We start from the raw sequence: 21,151 nt of genomic DNA, 5'->3' as shown, positions 1-21,151 counted from the left end.
GGGTAGCGCTTTATCTTGGGAAATGAAAGAAATAATCTACCGGATTTGTAGGGGTATAAGAAATAATGTTTGTCGAGTTGCTTTATAAAAGGCCCAGCTTTCTGTAATGCCGGGCGAAAAAATAAATGGCTGCATTCAACTTGAAAATTCCCTTAATTAGTTGCTTGAGCATGATTTCCAGGCGACTATATCTCGATACAATTTCAAACTTTGCTGCATGCTGGAAAATTAAGTGGAAAGCTCGCAGCCGTACACTTCGATACCAGATGCGATAGTCTCGACACCATTTTTCTATTAATGCCGCTGCACGTTTCAGATTTATTTGCCCAAGTGAAAACTTTAAAAATTACCACTTTGCCTGAAAAAGCTTTGCACTTAGAAGCTCGCTATTTTAAATACCTTGTAGGGTTACTGGAAATGCTTCCTAATGCTTTTTAATTAAAGCGGGGAATTGGAGATTTTTGCTTTAAGTTACTCCAATTACTTAGTTGTCAATAAGCACTTAACAGATGAGAAAAAATGCCCAGTTCTACTCCAATTATTTTTCTACTTGAATGTTTATTTCGGTATTTTGCAGATATTTTCTGAAATACTTTTGAGGGATTGCTTGAAACAGGAGAGCGACCAGTGTTTACTTGACGTGGCGAAAATGCGAATTTTTTAAGTCGAGTAAAAACATCACTTTGGTACCGATATTTACTGAGCTTGCAAAAATTAGGATTCCGGGTCGCTTTTTAAAAACTTTGGTCATCTTCAGACTCACGTATGGACTAACGATTGTGACAATTTCAAGCTGCTACTTGTTTCAGTTCGGAAGCAGCGATTTTTTTTAGTGAAGAGCGCAGTAGAGTAAAGACATCCATTGTGAAGCCGATATGTACAAAGCCGGAAAAAGCAGGTTTCTGGTCAATCGTGATCAAACTCTGAGCTTCTTTAGACCCAAGTGTCTGCTAAAGGTTGTAGCAATTTCAAGCTGCTACTTGCTTTATGTCGAAAGATGCGACTTTTTTAAGTAGAGAGCGCAGTTGCATAAAAACATCCATTTTGAGACCGATATTTACCGAGCTGGCAAAAATCAGGATTCTGGGCGATTTCTTAAAAACTTTCATCTCGGTTAAACTCATGTGCGTACTAGCGGCTGTGCAAATTTCAAGTTTCTGCTTGTTTTGGTTCGGTAGATGTGAATTTTTAAGTAAAGAGCGCAGTTGCATAAAAACATCCATTTTGAGACCGATATTTACCGAAGAGTCAAAAATCAGAATTCAAGGCGGTTTAAAAAAATCATCTTTAGATACAGGATTGTGACAGTTTTGAGCTGCTACTTGTTTTAGTTCGGATGATACGATTTTTAGGTAAGAGGAAAAACTTCCATTAAGAGACGGATATTTACAAAGCTGGAAAAAATCAGGATTTTCAGAAAATTTAATCAAACCTTCAGTTTCTTTAGACATTTCAATCTGCTACTTGTTTTCGTTTCGAAGATGCGCATTTTTTAAGTACAAAGTGCGGTTGAAAAACCGTCCATTTGAAAACCGATATTTGCCGAGCGTGCAAAAATCAGGATTCTGGGAGATTTTTTGAAAACTTTTATCATCTTTAGACTCAAATGTGTACTAAACATTGCGAGAATGTGAAGCCGCTACAGTCGAGAAAAACCTTCATTATGTAAGCTGTCCAGTTCCTCCCCATTATCAAGCCTGGCTTTTCATTACAAGTTTGATCCTTAAATTACATTGCAATTTTCCGGGCGAGTTTTAGTTGCCTCTACCAGGCGTACTCCAAAACTTACATTTTCGTGTAGCCAGCTAAAAAGCATTATTCCGAGTCCACGTAGTGCATTAACTCGAGTATCTATCCAGTCGACATCAAAAGCAATAGAAACTTTACGGCAAGTGCGAATACCAAAGCTGCCAGTTCATAAAACTTTATAATCTGCACTAAAACTCGGCCCATATAAAGCTGGATAAACTCAGCTTTACTCCAATGGGTGTCGAGACGAACTTTTCCCCTAAAGTTCCCCAGATTTGTGCATATTGCTGTTTGATTATGATGGAAATGAGCTGCGGCATCTAAATTATCCTCAGTGGCCGCTCGAGTTGCCTTTTTTTGATTAAAAAAGCCTGATGCTGTTGAAAATGAACACTTTCATGCGAAAATGCACTAGTCGCAACACGCGTGACATTAATTAGAGTATCACTTCAGGACAAAAGCGGCTAAAGTTTGTTAATTACAGCTGCCAGACATGAAACTTTATATCCACACTAAAATTCATCCATATAAACCTGCCTGAACTTCGCATAGCTTCAATTGGCCTGGAAACCGGCTTCCAGAGAACTTTCCCCAACTATGTGCATATACATGTAGCCTTTTGAGGATAATGGAAAAGAACCTCAGCTTCCATTGTAATATACTCTCTAGTCTAGTAATTTATACTGTTTATAAGACATCGTTAATGGAGAATATAGTTTGCAAGTTTCTTCAAAATCTAGTTTCTGCAAAGGTAAATCCTGTGCCTAAATAGAGGTCCAAGTCTAAGGAAAGTTATACTTCAATTTAAACCGATGTCGCCCACAAATTTCATTCCTCACGAGTCGAGTCATAATCTCCTAAAAGCGGGTTCATGGAAATAAATAAAGCAAGGGTTGGTTATTCAATTCCATTAAAAATGTTTCCCTCGGAAACTCTTCCCCGCGGCAATTTGCAGCGGAAAGGTCGCGTCTCAAAGATTAGTAAAATAATAACGACTTTGCCGCAGCCCCTTGATAATTATTTAATTACTAACTGGATGATATTGAAGGGTTTCCAACGAATCACTAGTTTTTACTTTCATTGGAACCATTCGCAATAAGTAAAATAAATCCCTGGACCGGAGCAACATAAATCTATTGCTCAAGCGACAATAATAATTTTATATAAAAACCCGACACATGCTCGAGAAATTAAATTAATATAAAAGTAGAATTTGCTGTGTGAACCGCAATCTCATTTTGATAATAAATGGTGTTTGGAGATGTGCCAAAATTTCCCTTTTTTAATTCCTAACATGTTCATTCTTTGGACTGAGTGTAACACATGAGGATCATTTATCATCACTTTTATGCGCGCAGACAGTTTGATGGAAAAAAGTTAAACACCATCGGCTGGTTGGGAACATGTGGTTTTTATCCGTTCAAATCGCAACAAGGCTCAACCTATTCAACATTGAAATTTCCACATTGCAATCAAGCAATTCGATCTGTTTCAGGCAAAAAAGGCTTTTAGCATGGTCTTCAGCAGTAACCTGCAATGTAGGCCAATTTTTTGAATTTTCTACTGCAGTTGTTGTGTTTTTCGTTTCACTTTCTGCTTGTATCGTTTAGTCAGTCAGTTCTTTTTCAAAGTTGATTGTTTCGCATTTTTGAATTAGACGAGCCTCACTAACGGGATTTTGCTGTTGCGGCTCTGATTGATTCTATGTGGGGTTTGCTTTCGTCGTGTTCTCTGGTGTATTTTTCTATAGTAAACGGGAAAGTTTAGTTTCGCAAATATTTGCTGCAATTTTGTTTGAATCTAGCGCTTTAATCCAAACCATTATTTCTACGAAGATTTCTTCAAATCATTCACTTACCACAGGATGGTACAGGACTGGCTCTGTTGAGAAAAAACCGTAGTTTTGGTCCAATATTCGCTAAGCTGGCAAAAATCAGGTTTATGAATCATTTTTATGAAACTCTCAGAGTGGTTCACTTCAAAAGTTTTCAAAACGTGGCAAAAATCTCAAGTTGCTACTGGCTGTAGTTTGCAAGACGCAATTTTTTAAGGAGGGAGAGCAGTTGAATATAAGGTTCATGCCAAAAGCGGTATTTATCAAGCTGGCAAAAATCACGATTTTCAACGACTTTCAGAAAACTTAGAGCGAAAGCTCTTCTAAAAATGATCAAAATTCCGAATGGCTAACTTGGGTTTTTCGGAAGATGCAATTTTTAAAACAGAAAGCGCATTATTGAAAAAACTCCGTTGTCAGACCGACATTAGCATGGCTGGCAAAAATCAGTTTCAGCGGCGATTTTCACGAAACTTTCCTAATTGTTAGAAACAAGTGTCTTCTAATCATAAGAGGAATTACAAGTTTTCCTTGCTTTCGTTAGGAAGTTGCAAATTTTTAAAGAAAAAGCGCAGTTGAGAAAAAAGTGCATTTTGAGACCGATATTAACTATGCTGTCGAAAATAAATATTTCGAACAATTTTTGTGAAATTTTAATTAATAATAATATTTAGAGCTAATTACGACAACAATTTCAAGTTGCTACTTGCTGTGCTTTGAAAGATGCAAATGTTTAAAGAAGAGAGCGCAGTCGAGTATAACAAAAATTACGAGACTGATTTTCAACAAGCTAGCAAAAATGTGTATTCCTGTTGACTCTGGTGAAACTTTTATAACCGCCAGAGTGAAAACTCGACAAAACATTGTAAAAATTTCAAATTAAAACTGCCGTTCGTTTGGAAGACAGAAATTTGAAAAAAAGGGCGCATTTGAGATAAAACTCCATTTTGAGACCGATATTAACTAGACTGGAAAAATTTTGAATTATGGGTGATTTTTATAAAACTTTTGCAATCGTTAGCAACAGATACGTTCTAAACCTGAAGAAAATTGCAAGTCGTTCTTTGCTTTAGTTTGATAAGCGCGAATTTTTAAAGCAAGGCGCACTTGTATAGAACAAACACTATGAGACCGATATTGACTAACCTGGCAAAAATCAGAATTCCTCGTGACTTCGATGAAACTTTCAGAGCCTGCACGGCCAGGAGTTTTCAAAACACTTTGGGAATTAAAATTGCTACCTGCGTTGGTTTGAAACATGAGAATTTTTCACCAAACTGCCAAAACGCTCAGCTTTTGCATACAATTTTTAAACATTCTACTTCACTATTAAACAACACTAGCACAACTCCTAAATTAAATGATGAAGAACATGTTGAAACACTGAACAAACCAGTTGATTCCATTACCCAAACATCCACTACATTTTCCTGGAATGGTATGCATAACTTCACAAATGGAAAACCGGATTACCAAACTGGTTAATTAAGTTAGCGAAATAACCGGCATTCTGCGAGTTTATTCTATTACAAATAATAATATGGGAAAAGAGGGCTTAGAAATCGTGTTTCGAAAATTACACGCAGCAGCTCTTGCCATTTAAGTCCGCGATTTGAACGGATTCTCTCCATATAAATCCTTTCAAAAAATGGCTTTTCCCGACCACTTGGCAAATATTTCGTTTTTTTCCATTCCAAAACAAGCCATTTTAAATGGCGTGTATCTCGTATTTCCAGTTTCACCGGTCTCGGAAACATAATAGGCATTCGAATTCAATGAATACGAAGAGAAGCGTGTCATCCAGAGATGAAAGGACGCAAATATCAGAGATAATGGGAATAAAATAAACTTATCGTTAAAAGCGGATTAGCATGCCACAATGCAGTATAAATATAACGAGCTTATGAGGGAACTGGAGAAATAGGTTTAAAAATGCCTGCACAGGAAATAAATAAACATATATAAACCGTCCTCTGAAGGAGTCTCCCAATTTCCGTAAAGTAAATACTGTTCACCTGCACACATTGCGTAGTTATTTAACTGTAATTTGGTCCAAATGTATCAAACAGATATGGAGAATTGGCATTATTGGAGGTATTAATAATCAATTTGCGCTACAGGTTCAATACCGGGTTATACATTTGATTGCGCCCGATTAGATTTGAATACGATTATTATTCTCGATGAGTTATTGAGTTACTGTAATTAAAGAGGATTTAATGCTCCATCATATGATTTCCTCAATTTGGAAGATTCTAAAGTTGATGACAGACACAACACTCCAACGATCCGCTGTTCAGCACAATTAACACCATTTGAGAGGACATATTTGTTCATAATTAATTAAATCCTAGTTAAACGTATAGGGTTAATAAGCGGAATGAATAATAAATCAACGTGTGAAGGTCGAGGGTAAATGCATCTATATAATGCAGGTTTGCCACCATTTACATTAGCAAACGCGGCCGGACCCAAAAGGACACGAAAGTAGTATTATCTGCTGCTAATTTATTCATTAATTAAACTCATCAGTCTACGCAGCTGGCAGTCTCCGGGCTCTTCTTTCGAATGAGGACACGGAGGTAAAACACATCAAGCTGGAATTAATGCTATAACTTCCGAAAAATTCAGAAACTCCTGCATTATTCAGCGAAATTTCAGAGAGAAAGAGTCACTCCTTTGAACGTATCTAAATATTAAATCTGGAAACTATTTAGGCATTTTCCGCTGCGACTGATTATCTGCTCTTCCAGCACATGAACATGCCTAAAAGCAATTTAAGATGTGAAAATGGAACCATCTAAGGCAGCTCAAAGTAAAACTCTGTCTATATGTGTCAGGTATATTTGAAAAGCGCATATATCCAGATTTTCAGTCGCTAACGAGTTCCTGTTATGAATATCGCTTTACTGGCGCTGCAGAAAAGCAAATTGCTTTTAGTGCGCCCAAATCTACATATCCATGAGGGCTTTCTCTACCAAATTCCAAATCGTCATATGGGCAATATTAGTATAACCTGTAGCTGCGGAGGAAATCAATATAGTTTAGCTCAGCTTCAACACTGAAATGATTAATTAACGGCAAACCGCAAGTCCGATGTTCGGCGCAATGTTATTTTTAGCAGTTTCAATGGAGATTGAGTGAATTGTTAGACTTGGTCTTTAGAAAAGAAGATGATGAAGGCTGGAAAGTGGCAGGAATGGGAGAACGGTCTCTTGTGGTTCTCAGAAAAGAACTTCTGAGTTTGTTGCCAAATTCTTGGAAAATGTACTTCCTGCTTCGCAAGGAGTTTGGCAAGAAACTCAGAAGTTTTATTCTGAACACCACAACAGACCGACTTCAACTTTCTTATATGATTCCTCTTTCTCCCTTCTGAAGAAATCAATCATAACTTTTTTCCCCTAAAGAATCATATTGTTTCAAATAGAAGAAATTGGGGAACAGACTGTTGCAGTCTTCAAGAAAAATTCTGCGTTTATTACCAAACTTTTGAAAAATGTGCTCCAAGCAATTCGCTTCTTCTAAAGAATTTAAAAATGTGAAAAGAAAACTTTGAAAATTTGAACAAACTGACTGCCGGCCTGTTGTACTCTTCAAAAAACAAAACTTCTGGGTTTATTCACAGACATTCAGAAAATGTGTTTTTCCTTCAGAAAGAAGAAAATGTGTTTTTTCTTTCGAACAAGAATAATGGATTTTTTTCTTTTGATTAATGAAGCACATTTTTGTCCAACAACAGGCCGAAAATCAAGTTAAAGTTTTTCATCGGTTTCAATCAACCCTTCAGATTGTTTTGGAAACTTCGTCTGAATTTTTTTTGAAATGTTTACCAAAATTTAATTTCATGTCATCCTAAAGGCGATTCAATTGCGGAAAGTAATACAAGAAATATATAGATCTTTCGGAAAATTAGTTCCTTCGTCATGGTGTACTCGTGTTTTTTTCCAAAAAATTATCAGACCAAACTTTGAAATTGAAGATCGGTTTGTTGCGGTCTTCAGAAAAAAGCGTTTCCTTCCTTCGAACAGAAAGACATTTTCTGATCGCAACAAACCGCTCCTCATTTCTTCAACTTTTCAAAGAAGACACCGAAGATTTTCATCATTCGACTCCTTCATGTTCTGAAAATCCAAAAACTTCAAATAAGGTTCGCAAGGTAACGTTTTTAAACAATAGCTATAAAATCGTTGGTTGTCAAGAACTTCCGCACTTGAGCGAGTGTTAATGTTTTTTGTGAAAACCTCTTTGAAGCTTTCAACTGATAGTTTAAATGTGCTTCTAAGGGAGGTTCATTTGCGGAAAGTACCAAAGAAATTTTCGAAAATTTTCTTGCAAAACGTTGGTTCTTTCTTCATGGTTTACAGGAGAGTTAAAGTAATCGGGGATAATTTTCAAGCTTTCCAATCAGTTTCAGTGAACTTTTCAAAAACATCTGTACCTACATGAGTAGTTTAACAGAAATGTAATTTCATGCGACCTAAAGTCGTTTCACCTGCCGAAAGTACCAAAGTAATTGATCTTCAGTAAAACCACTCAGCGTTCCACTAAAATGAAACACTGTCTGTCCTTAAAACTCCTTTATTGCCGCAGAGTTAGAATACGCAATAAAAATTCGACGAGTTTTGGAGTAATGAGGGAACAAAAGAAAACTTATCGCTGCCTTTAATGGCGCGAGCTTATTGCCGCTTGGATGAAATTTATACTGGCGATTTTTTAAAATCAATGGTGGCAATTTAAATAACTGTGTCTGAAGCTTATTAGGAAAATCACCATTTAGTATTTGCATCATTATCGACGATACGTCAAGCATAAAATCGCTCCAACTTCCATTTATCACTCTTACATGTGAACCGTTGCTACACTATCGGTATTTGTAAGAAGCTTTCATACATGTTTGAAGCCTAAGCGGCTTATGTAACTAATAGTGGGTTTAATGGATGTCGCGCTAGAAATTATTATTCCGTTCCATGCATCGACAACATGGAAAGACAAAAGTAGGCCACACTTGACTGCACATCTACCGATAGAAGATTTATGTGATTTGAAAGCTCGGATAGCTCCAGAGTGTTATTTAATAATTGAATCCTCTTTGCCGGAAACGTGATACGGTTACATGCGGTCGTTAGCTCAGTTAGTCATTAGTAGCCATTAGAGGATCGTTTGTAATAAATGTTCTCCTGGGTGTTTTTTCCTTCGATATTTATCCTTGTTTCAAGCAAAAGTTTCCACTGGTGATACGGAGAAATCTGCTGGCTTTTACTAGGGCGAATGATGAATAAGATTTGTATTTAATTGCGTAAAAAGCTCAATGTGGACATCTAAAAACTTTGCTCAACATCTGTGCTTAACGCGAAACAAGTTGCGAATGTTTATAATAAGTCTATTTAATATAAAGAATTCAGATGTAAACCAGTTTGTCCCACTTACAAACACGAGACGATTTTCCAGAACCCTCTGGATAAATTGAGATCGTTAAGACGCTGAATCTTTGGCACCCAATTGCCCTTTGGAAAATGAAACTGTCGTGAAACCGGAAGCTATTTCGATGGCATCTTAATATTAATTAGTCGGCATAAGTTTGGAAATCGAATTATTCCCATTTTCTTTTCCACAGCGTTCCGACGAGGCCCATATCTCATTCGAGAAGTTATTGAGCTAATTCGGCATGCTATTTATCGACGTCCCGAAAAATCCTTCAAAACTGGCCTAGTAAGTTCAGTTGCAAGCAAATTTAAGTGCAGAAGTTCTTACGAACCAACGAATTTGAAGCTATTGTTCGGAACATTTTTTCGTGGACATTTCGTGAAACTGCTGAGTTTCTAGGGTTTTTAGACCGTCGTCGATAGGAATTTGGAACGAGATAAAGATTTGTATGTGAAGAGTTGACTGATAGTGATGAAAGACTTCTGCTTCTTCTTGCGACAGACAGATTTTCCTAAAATTTGCTAATAAACTCTGAACGTTTTTTTGAAGGGTGGGCAGACCGATCTCCAATACCTTCAACGTTTCAAACTTTTTGATTTGGTGATTTTCTGGGAAGAAACACGAGTACACCAGACGACAAAACTAAATTTTCCGGGAAAGCTCCAATATCTTCAACTCTTCAAAGGCTTCGAAAACTTGTTTAATATCTTCCGCAATTCAACCGCATTTAGGATCACATAAAATTAAATTTGAATTAATCACTCTAAGAAGGTTATTAGATAAAGTTTCCTAAACAATGTGTTGACTGAAACTGATACAAAACTTAAGTTGAAGAAATTAGGGATCGGCCTGCTGTCCTCTTCAGAAAGAACGGCGTTTACTACCAAAGGTTCGAAAAATGTGTTTCCTCATTCGAAAGAAATCAAAATTATTTCCTGGGTTTCAGTCATTTATTGTCTCTATTTATCAATTAAAATACGTTTCGGTGTATTTTTGTTACGTTGTTACAACGTTGAACAACGCTATACATAAAAACTGATGATGGTGGAAAAATACACCGAAACGTATTTTAATTGATATAGACAATAAATGACTGAAACCCAGGAATTAATTTTGATTTGGAATTGAAACACAGTCAGGAAAGTATGTAAAATTCGAAAGAAAGAAATATATTTTCCTCTTTCTCAAGAAGAAAACACATTTTCTGAAAGGTCGGGAATAAACGCAAAAGTTTTGTTTTTTCAAGGGTACAACAGGCCGATTAATCAGGTTGATCTAATTTTCAAAGTTTCCTTTTCAGTCAAATTTTCAATTTCTTTAGCAAACTCTTTAGAAGAAGAAGAATTCTTCTAAGACGAAAGTTCCTAAACAGTGTGAAAAGTTAGCTGAAACTGATGGAAAACTTTGAAACGTAGAAGAAATTGAGAATCAGCCTGTTGCGGTTTTCAGATAAAAACTTTGGTTTAACCACAGAAGTTTGGTATTTATATCAAACGTTTGTAAAATGTGCTTTCGCTTTCAATATAAAAAAACACATTTTCATCACGTCGGGAGGTTCTTTATTAAGTACCACAACCGGCCGATCCTCAATTTGTTAGAATCTGCAAAGTTCTCTTTTCAGCCAAATTTTCAATTTCTATAACAAACTCTTGTTAAAATTCTTTAGATGAACATAATTCTTGACAGAGATTTTCTCTTAATGTTTAGGATTTTTTTGAATTTCTTTAGAACAAAGGAAGATGAAAACTAGACTCTTGTGGTGTGCAAAATTAGACTTCTAAGTTTATTACCAAACTTTCCTTCTTTCAAAAGAGGACACACATTTTTGCGAAAATTTGGTAATTTGCTCAGAAGTTTCTTTCTGAAGACCGTAGCAAATCGGAACCCAATTTCTTCAACTTTTCATCGCACTGTCCGCAATTGAACCGCTTTTAGGATCACATAAAATTTAATTTCGATTAAACACGCCAAGGAGGTTCGTAGATGAAGTTTCCAAAACAGTGTGAACAGTTGACTGATGCTGATGGAAAACTTTGACAAGTAGAAGAAATTGGAACTCTTCAGAAAAAGCTTCTACTTTTACTGCCAAAGTTTCTGAAAATGTGTTTGTTCACTTATTTAAGTAGTGCAAATGCACGCGAATTCAAGAGCAAAATTCTTGTAAACGAAATGAAAAAATAATGAAAAATAAATCTTTCCCTGACATTTGTTAAAATTTTCGGTTTTCAGAGTTCAAAAAGCACATCAGTCCAATGTAAATAGTTGTCAAATGTTTACAAAACTGATTGAACTTAAAAGACAGGAAGACATAGAAGGTACTTACCACCGTATTGGTGCTGGCCGAACTCGACCTATGATTAATCTTAGATGAATTCGCAGGCGATTGACTAGAAATCTTGTTCTGGGGCGGGCCCTCCCCATTCTTCACACTAATCTCTAAGTAACAGTGCGGCTCCAGGTGGCTCTGCGCTCTCCTCTCCTCATTCACTATTCGTCGGGCTGCGCGGAAGATCTTGTAGTAAACCGTTATCATCACCGTCAGCGGCATGTAGAAACTGCACATGGTCGCATAGACCTGATACCCGATGTCTTGCGACACTAAGCACACATTGTTTATGATCTCGCCTCCTTCCTCCTTTTGCGTATGTTCGTTGCCGATGATGAGGAGAGGAGGCAGCGAAATCATGGCAGCCAAACACCACACTAATACGATTCCCATGATCATGCGACGAGGAGTCCGTTTCACCCCATACTCCAATGGTTTGGTGATGGCCCAGTAACGGTCCACCGAGATCAGACAGAGGTTCAGTATCGAAGAGGTGCAGCTCAGAACATCCAGACTCACCTGGAAAAATCAAGTGGATCAATGCCAGTTTGTCGGGAGAAAGTTGGAGGCAACAAGCAAAATCACTTGCTTTCTCGGCCACCGTTCTTCAACCCATGAAATTATTTGGAGCGTATCTTGTAGAATTCAACCCCTTTGATCAAGTCGCGAAACACGGGCTTAAAAACATGAATCCATTATTCAAAGTGCACAGGTGCTTATACGGGAATACTTGTCGCATTTCCTACCCTTCGTCGATTCGCTCTTACTGACACCGATCTCGACTGGAGAGGCACTTTCCCGACAGGATAAACCGCATTTTAATTCATTAAAAATTAAATTAATCTCACCCACCCGATATCTTCTCTCGTTACCGTTGATCAGCTTAATTAATCAGAAAAGTTGTTTCCTTTCCATTAGCTTCTCCAAAGATAATATCGTTTCGGAAATGAAAGAATAACACTTGCGGCCACTTTGGCACGACGCCTGAAATATGGATTTTCGTTGCTTGACAGGGTGGCATATATTTATTCACGATACATTAGGCCCTTTCATGTCTATATGCTTTTAACGATATTTTTCTTAAAGGGTATTATGGGAATCTTTGCTTTGAACGTGTGCGGTTTTTTGTATGTCCCGAACGGCACTTCTCTCCTTCCCTGGAATGTTTACGCTCGAAAAAACTAGATGCTTTATAAAATTTTAATAAAAAAACTATTCTCAAAACGTGAAACGTTTTTTCTTTAAATAAGAAGACTGAAGATTCTAACGACATGAAGTCTAGGATCGCAATAAACCACCTGAGATTTTACGCAATTATTTGTTTGGTCTGCTCGGTAATAATCCTGCAGTTTATTTAGCCTAAAGTCCCGGCAGACATGGAAAATCAATCAATCAATAAATCAGGCCAATATTCGCCGCACATATAGATCGATGCATAAAAGTACGTTTTCATTTACGAGTATACTAATAAACACTCTTAGAAGTTATGGGATTTTAAGCCTAATGATTTTGGTCGTAAAACCTTTCCTGCGATTTCCTTTGAAATGCTGCCAACGTTGAATTGTTCCACATTTGGTTTTTTTATTACTGGTCTAACACTAAATTATGATTTATCCAAAATTATCTACTGGGATTCCTGGAAATAAAAATCATGATGAGTCTGCAAAATTGAATCTACCCAAACTTAAGTGAATCTTACCAAATCGATCGAAGTTCAATTATAAACACGAACTAAATTGCAAAATAAGCAAAATAATGCACACATTTTCAAACAAAAACCGAAGTACAAATATGACTAACTTTTTTTAAGCAATTTTTTAGCAAAAAATGGAAAAAATCCCGATGAAAAAATTGTCAAATCGCACTGCGACACAAGACTTTGAGAGCAACAGAAGCAAACAACATTTTATCCAAAAAAAAACCTTGAATAAATATGTCAGTTACATTCCTAGATAATCAGTTTAAAATAATGTTGTTGGTTTGGTTAATGAATGGTAAATTACAATTCAGTTTGCGTTATTAGGCATACGTGTTTATCATTATAATTACTATTTTCCGATAATGTGGTTTTGTGGCACCGAATTTAATTGATGAGCAAAAATTGGAATTATCTATCTAAAACAGAGCGGTATTTGAGTTCCACAGTATTCATTGATTTTCCATCTCGAATATTCCGGTTAAACGACAATTGTGCGTTGTTAACAAAACTTACAACTAAGCAGAAAACCATTTCGAGTGCTGCTCACTCCCAGCAATCGAATTACTATTGAAAATATTAATCTTATCTTAGTCATTATAAAATGCCAATCGTTTTTAAAGGGGCTAAAACTGTTTTTCTATGGAGTTCGTTCGAGTGTTTAGTACTACCTAAATACAACTGAAAACGGGGAAGTTTGCCAAAACTCACATGTTAAATTATGTTTGGCGTCTTTTGCGCGAAATATCCACCCTTAATACCACACGCTGTCTAGACTAGTTTGTTTGCCTTAGTTCATTCCCTCGGGAAGTTCAAATATTTATTAATAACAATTTCCAAGTAAAATTGTGTGAGGAAAATCGAATTAATTCCAATTTAGCAGAATTAGCGCCCGGACACCCACCAACCAATTAACGAGTGACAAAAGCGGATGGTAATAATTGCATTACGTATTTTTAAATTTTGCCAGCAAGATTAGTTATGAATTTTAAATTGCGAACGAACATTTTTATTCTTATATCCCTACATCGTGCAGATGCTACTCAGTTGGGGAATATTAAAACACTTTGCGCCATAAATTTCCCGTTCCTCGTCAAAAATATAATTACGTATTCCGAGCGGATGTTAAGACAAAATAACTTTTCTGGAAAATGTTCGATTAAATGGCCCTAATTTAGCTGTGAATTGTTCACAAGTAATTTATGATATTATAAAATCCTGAAGCGATCTCAACTTTTTTGAGTCTAAGCCTAACCGTTTTTGAGACATTTTTAGTTTTAGGTCAAAAATAAAATTTGTAGCACTGAAATAACTATTAAAATTTCAGTTATTCTTTATTTTGGGGCAGAGTTCTCGTTGGGAAACACTTACTTTATTATATTTTCCATGAGAGTTTGGTTTATAAATACAGTTTTAAAACTCAGTTTGGGATTGAAATTCAGCAAACCGCCAAAACTGTTTTCAAATTATAGCTCCAAATGGCAATAAGTTCAGCTGATTTCCCATAAAGCAACAGAGCAATTTTGTGTAAAGTAAAAAAAAATTCAGTTTTAATATTTTTATTTAGCTAGTTTGTGCGGATTTAGTTGTATTTAACTTATGCGATATCCGCACAAAAAGAAACCAAGTGCCTTTAAGCAAGATATAAAGAACCAGAGAATAAACAAAAAAATTAAATGTGAGCGCAATTTTTGTAACGCTGTAATGCGTATTAACATTTTCCCAACTGTAGAAATTATTTTGTACTTTTCAACAAAGTCCTAAAAATCTGCCATTAAAGCAGCGTTTCTATCTTCGGGTTTCGTTATATTTATTCTTGTGAATCACTATCTTAAATCGGAACTGTAGAATCATGGTGACCCTTAAGGCTGCCTGCTAACTGCAGGATTCATTTTTTTAGTGCCTTCTCTTCCATCTAACACATTAGCTGTGTTTGCTTCGAAATAAAATACACTCCATGCTGATTTCATATTGTTTTTTGAGCTTCCATCCCGCAATCATTCGTATTATTGTGCTGAACGCAAAACAATGTGCCATTTGCCCCCCTTTGCGCTTTAGCAAAATGCAGATGAAGTCTGATTTTGGTTTTAATTAATCAAAGCTTTCTGGTTGATAAAGCCTAATTAGAGTTATTGAAAATGGCCTTCCGCAGATCGAAAGCGAATATTCGTGCATTTAGGAAGATTTCCTGGCAAATATTTACTGATGGAAAACATTCATCAATATTTCCGTTCCTCTTTGATCTTTTCCAGTTCGAGTCATAATATATTTTGTGTATAAAACGCTGTTCGAAACAGGTATCAAATAAATGTGTTGGTTGTAAGAAGCGCGGTAGAAGCGGAACATTTATTATTCCAAAGCTGCCGTAGCAATTTAAATGGAATAGAAGTTTTCTTGCGAGCGAATGTGATAAATATTACATTTCATGCATTTGCCTGACTGCTATTGTTCAAACCATTCAGCTGCATAGAATCTCTTCCAGACCGGATTACTTTAATTGCTCAAGTGAACTTACCCACAAATTGCAGGCAATTTCTCCAAAAATCCATTTTCCCTTAATTTCATAGATGAGAGCCATGGGCATAACTAAGATCGCTACACAGAGATCACTCACAGCTAGACTAACTAAAAGATAGTTGCAAGGTCTTCGCAGTTTCCTCACGAGAAATATACAGACACAGACTAAAATGTTTCCTGAAACAAAAAAATTATTGCAACTTTCGCTTAATTAATTAAACTCTTTGGCCGTTTGGTTTTTCCGATCCCCATTTCATGCCTAAGTTTAATTAATTTCCCGAACTCCCCGTGTTGTATCAATGACTAATGAAAATTCACTGAAAATTGGTTGGTGAAAAAAATTAATTACTCTTTCCAACTTCAACATCAACAAAAGGTACATAACCTAATGATACACAGTAAACTGGAAAAGTTTTAAAATGTAAATTTCAGCCAAAATTGCAACAATAAGCGGCCGTGTGATAAATATTATGCTAGAGCTGAACTGCAAAGTGTGAATGCTAAACTCTAAAGTAAGAAAAAGTTGAGATAATTCGCTCAAAGACGATGCCAGCGTGTTTTCCACATCCCAAACTTTAATTACTTTCCAAGCATTTGCTCGCGAGTTTTGGCTCGATTTTCTCCTTCATTGATTTTTTATGTGTTTAATTAATCTTGCAATTTCCTTTTTTAGAAGCAAAACTGTTTAAAAATGCACACTCACCTATAATCGTTGTGATAATGATCCCACCCAAAATAAGACACATTGCAATACTTTCAACCAAATTATAGCCAGCAGTAGTTACTATAGTAGCATTGTAAGAAGAATGATTTGCAAGCACTATATGCGAAATGTTGGTCTCCATACGAGTGCTCTCAGGTTGTACGCGAGTTGCTGCTCATCATTTTGGGCTTTTCATGATCAATTCATGTGGTGCAAAAGCCATGGTTTTAGTCTATGTAGTAGCTGAGAGTTGCTTCTATTCCATGGTGTATCTGCGGAAGAAACAGAAGCATGTAAAGGATTCTTCTAGGTTCAGGCAAAACTGAATTCTCTGGCTTGGTTAGGTTTAAAGCGCTCAGGTTATCACGAAGTTATGAACAATTTTCCAAGATTATTAGAGAGATTCTATCCAGGAAAGTATCAGCTTATTGTTAAGTGCAAATGTAAAAATTTAATGTTCTTCTTAATCAGTTTCAAATTGGAAAGTTCATTGCCTCTCTACATTGATTCATTGAAGCACTAGAATCTATAACTTTAAATGTCCATCCCACAACCCTTCAATGAACTACGATTCCATGCAACTCTTTGTTCTCAAGTGTTAATTGAATCCAACTTTATCCATTAAAATCACACCGAAGTGAACAGCACAGTTCAATTTACGTGATCTGTAGGAACTAATATTGTCTTAGCAAAGATTCAATCATAAGCGCCCATTGAGACTGGGGAAGTGCGAATTCGACCGAAATTAAATATAATTTTGGCTTGATCCTCATTGTTTCAGCAAACACGCGGCGTTGGCTTTCTTAAAAGTTTGGAACAGCCGAAGAATAAACCGGCAAAGTTACGCAAAAGGTGAAACTCAAATAAACATAAGAGCTACTAAGCAGGATAAAGCCGGGATTAGCCTTAAGGGTCTTTATTCGGTTTTGATGCTCCAAATGGAAAATTTTGGGGAGAAAAGTGAAGAAATTGTTCGGCTCTTACCGATCGGAGGCAGACACAAAATCTCACATGAAAACCGTCCAAAATATGCGCAATTGACTGGAACAAAACACCAAAACTAGAGGAAATCCTCCACGCAGACCAGAACTTATGGCAAACTTTATCACAACTGACTATTCCTGCCATTGATAACAGAAAAATAATAAAAATACACCAATAAAGTCAGCTTTATCTCAATATTTATTTACCGCTTTGCCACTTCATTTCGTTAATTTGACTGTAGATAAATGTTGAAATTAAGTAATCAGATTTTTATTTGTTTTGCTTTTGATAAATAACCTCGCAACAGTGGGTGAATCGGGTAATAAATCCTGCAGTAATTGAAAAAACTCCGATCTAATTAGTATATATTTTTAGCGCCATCAACTCACAGTCTCCCTTAAGTAGCCAAAGTTATATCCAACATCCCTGGCAGAAAGTTAAGGCAGGAGTTGTAATTGAATTGATGAACGACACATTGAAAGTGAACTTTTAACTAACTGAGGCGTTTTGTAAAGCTCGAGCAAGGCTAAATGTCCTAATTAATATTGTGCTGCGTGTAATTTCAGGAGTGTTGATTATTCCTGCTTTCAAACCATATTTTCGAATTGTTTTAAAGGGAATCATAATTAAAATTTGCCCTTCCGAACTTCCTGTGGCATCCCATTTACATCAGGCTCAAATTGATTTGCAGGCATTAGTTGAGCACATAGAATAGTTAGAACAGGAGAACACAGAAACATCTTTGTTCTTTTAAGTTAGTTGTTCATAAACAAAAATTAATTAAATTCTTTCTACATTCAGTTTCAGTCGCGTCCCCTTTCCACGTAGTTCTTCCCTTCTCTTAAATGTATGTTTTGTGTTTTTCTTTGTCCGCCCCTTTTCCTCTTGTTCACTGGTTTTGCCTGCCAGATTTTTACTAGTTTTCTTCATCGATTCTGTCTTTTTATTGTTCACAGTTAAAGCTCCACTTTTAGTTGCTTCCTTCCGTGTTCTAATCGTTCCTGATTTCCTTATTCACTGAAAAAATATCCGCGATTGTCCGAAGCGCGAAAAACTCTCCAATGGTTTAGAATTGATTTTTATTTGATGTGTGAGTTTTTGTAAAAGCTTTGTCCTTTTGGAGTTTTTTCATTAGTTCAAGCATTTCTCCGTTTGTCCTCTGGTTTATATCTGCGTTTAGTTATCGCCTCTTTCTACGTTTCTTAAATGTTTGCTTTGTTTTCTCCTTGGGCGCCCCTTTTCCTTCCCTCTCACCAGCTTTTCCTGCTAATTTTCCTTCATCTATTTAATCTTTACTTACGCTTCCATTTCTCATTCTTTTCCACTTGCAAATTTATTTTACACTTTGACCAAAAAGCCCGAAACACCATTTTTCGAGTAACATTAGTTAGAAACTCGTTTCCCTTCGTTGAACAGATGCCCCGTTCCTCCAACTTCATTTACCATTATCTCCTGTTTGCCTTTTCCTCTCTTGTTCATTTTTTTTGTTTTCTTGTTCCTGCCAATCCTCTTCTCCGCTTTCAACTTCGCCTCTTTATAATTAAATTTTCTTGCCATTTTTGCATCAATTGTGTTCTAATCTTTGCCTTCCCGTTTCTTAAAGCTCTCGAGACTCTAATGAGTCTCTCTCCATTTTCCATTTTGGACATTTTCGAATGTTCCAGACCAATATTTTCAGAAAATTTCCATCTGGTGAATTGCTTCAAAGTTTTAGTGCTAAATTCGTTAATAAATGTTCAAATGCATGGAAACATACGATATTCAGATACCGTTCAATGTGATATTATGCCTATTAAAACGAAAATCGAACAGATATTTCAAGTATCTCCGCCCTACTGAACATCAAATAGGAGGCATTAATTTACAAATTAAACCTTTGGAAAGTTCACTAACTTTTAATGAATGTGCCATTAAATAGTGGCAGGGAGTTTAAATTTTAATTTGATATTTATAATTCGTTTGTTTAAAGTTTTTTCCATTTTAAAGACGGTCAGGATAATAATTATATTTTACTGTTTAAACACTAGTTGTATTTTTTTTTTGCAAGAATATTCCTACTAGTTTGGGACTTTCTAGGTGTATTTCAAATTAAACGGGAAGTATTTAAAAACATGCTAAATTTATTTCATGTTAAGAAAATTGCGCTTTTGATCCAGCCATGAGAAAGCTTTAGTGGAAATTGCAATTTCCAGCTGAAATCTACTTGTATAATCCATCTGCAGTGGATTGTTATTAAGCTTACATATCGACGAGTTTGAAAAGTGGATTAAATCTTCGAATTAAGGGCAAACAGATTTATTATGCAATTACTTTAAGAGCGCCAAGGCGAAGTTTTGGACGGTTCTTATTGAATATTGATGATTTATTTTGGTTTTTCCAATTTAGCTGCTCCAACTTAAACATGTAGTCGCTAGCTAGTTTAAATTCTTCCCAAGTGACTAAGTATTTCTGGGATAATAAATAGCGGCATTATGGAAAAGTGGTAATTACAAAGACAAAACGTAAACCGTTCCACACATAAATTTTCCTATAAGCAAATTGTTTATAGACTTCGGTATTGAATATATAAATAATTGTAATCGCAGGCAATTATTTCCGCCGCTAATTGGCCATCGCCATTTGGGTGTTTGTTTTAAAAGTTTCAGCATGTAGAATAAATAGCTTGGAAAATAAACACTGTAGGTTCTACTTGGTACTTTATGCACAAAAGCTATTTTCGGCAGTTTTAATGCGCTAATCAGTTGAAACATTCCCGATGATTCAACACTAACCAAATTTGTTCAAGGAAATTGCGCTGAAAGTCCGGAAAAAAACATTTGGAAAATGTTGGATCATAGATTATTAAAACGTGGATTTTAATTGCCAGCAACAGGCGGTAATTCATGCATATGCATGAGCAAAATGGACAAATTGGTCAAGCAGCCAAAGGAATTGCTAAACACACAAATGGCATAATAGATAAATAAACAATGCACGTTTATGAAAGTGCGAAAAACCGAGCAATTGTTGGTAGAAGATTTTATTGAGTTTGCTTGAGGTTGAATTTGATTTACCTACGGTCACTTTGAAATAAAAATTTGGGGTTTGGCCCCAAAAAACAGCCTCAACCTCATTTGATTCTAATGAAATGTGGCGAACTCTTCAGTCACTTAGAAAACGACTGCAGATGCTGCTGAAATCGACCAGTTGTTGATAGAAAACGTTTTCGAAAAAGATTTGATGGAGTTTTATTGATGTCGTAGTCGGAAAGTTAGTGCATCCGTTTTAAACATGCGACGGGATATAAAGGAGCCGTTTTGGAAGCGTCAAAGGAGCTGCACCGAATAAATGAATATTTACTGCGTTTGGATGGCGCCTAATCGGTTTTCACCTTTGACTGGCTTTATGGTAATGTTTGGCTGGAAAATTACGTTGGCTTCGCGTCAACATTATTTGGACGATCAAATGGCACTTGGATTTCCGCGGCAGGAAATTGCTTTTCGAATTTTCAACCCCGCTAAAGTCAACCCTCGATTCCACAGGTGTTGGCAGATAATTAGTGATCGCTTTGTATTTATTTTTCATTTTCCGTCTCTTAATGTTCAAAGGCCAATCGTGCCACTGTGTGTTAAAAGTAGGTAAGCAAATATTGTTGCAGAAGTCTTACAATGAAGCCATAAAATATCGAACAATGGTTGTTGTAAGTCGTAAAAAATTGGGAGATTCAGTAAACTGGAAAACTACAAACCTCAAAACTGGTTTTAAATCTTGCATTTTGCCTCTCTAATGTACTTTTCATATTAGTCCAGGATTGTCGGAATATTTTACAGCTGAAATTGCCGTTTTCGCTTCGCAGTAGAAGGGCCTAATATTAAAAAATCATGTTTTTTACATATTTAAGTAAAGTAATAACAGGAGAGTCGCTTGGGGTTAGCGTTT

General features: G+C 36.2%; 1 protein-coding gene across 5 annotated transcripts in view; it reads right to left on the bottom strand.

Moving 5' to 3' along the window:
• Positions 1 to 21,151, bottom strand: part of LOC109545442 (5-hydroxytryptamine receptor 1) — a 70,436-nt gene that overhangs the window by 6,509 nt on the left and 42,776 nt on the right. For 3 of the 5 annotated variants that reach the window (XM_019916138.2, XM_048667008.1, XM_019916140.2), the window contains 3 exons: positions 16,250 to 16,521; positions 15,545 to 15,723; positions 11,331 to 11,852 (listed from right to left, as the gene is read on the bottom strand). In XM_019916138.2, the coding sequence (XP_019771697.1) occupies positions 11,331 to 11,852; positions 15,545 to 15,723; positions 16,250 to 16,391 (843 nt within the window). In that variant the 5' untranslated portion in view covers positions 16,392 to 16,521. Of the gene's footprint in view, positions 1 to 11,330; positions 11,853 to 15,544; positions 15,724 to 16,249; positions 16,522 to 17,233; positions 17,388 to 21,151 lie in introns of those variants that run through there. The other 2 variants (XM_019916139.2, XM_019916143.2) reach the window with 1 other exon arrangement.

Source organism: Dendroctonus ponderosae, unplaced genomic scaffold, assembly GCF_020466585.1.
Source record: "Dendroctonus ponderosae isolate FM_Combo_2020 unplaced genomic scaffold, Dpon_F_20191213v2 Dpon_F_20191213_5, whole genome shotgun sequence".
Classification (NCBI taxonomy): Eukaryota; Metazoa; Arthropoda; class Insecta; order Coleoptera; family Curculionidae; genus Dendroctonus; species Dendroctonus ponderosae.
Note: the sequence above shows the minus strand (reverse complement) of the source record. Positions and strands in the feature narration are given on the sequence as shown.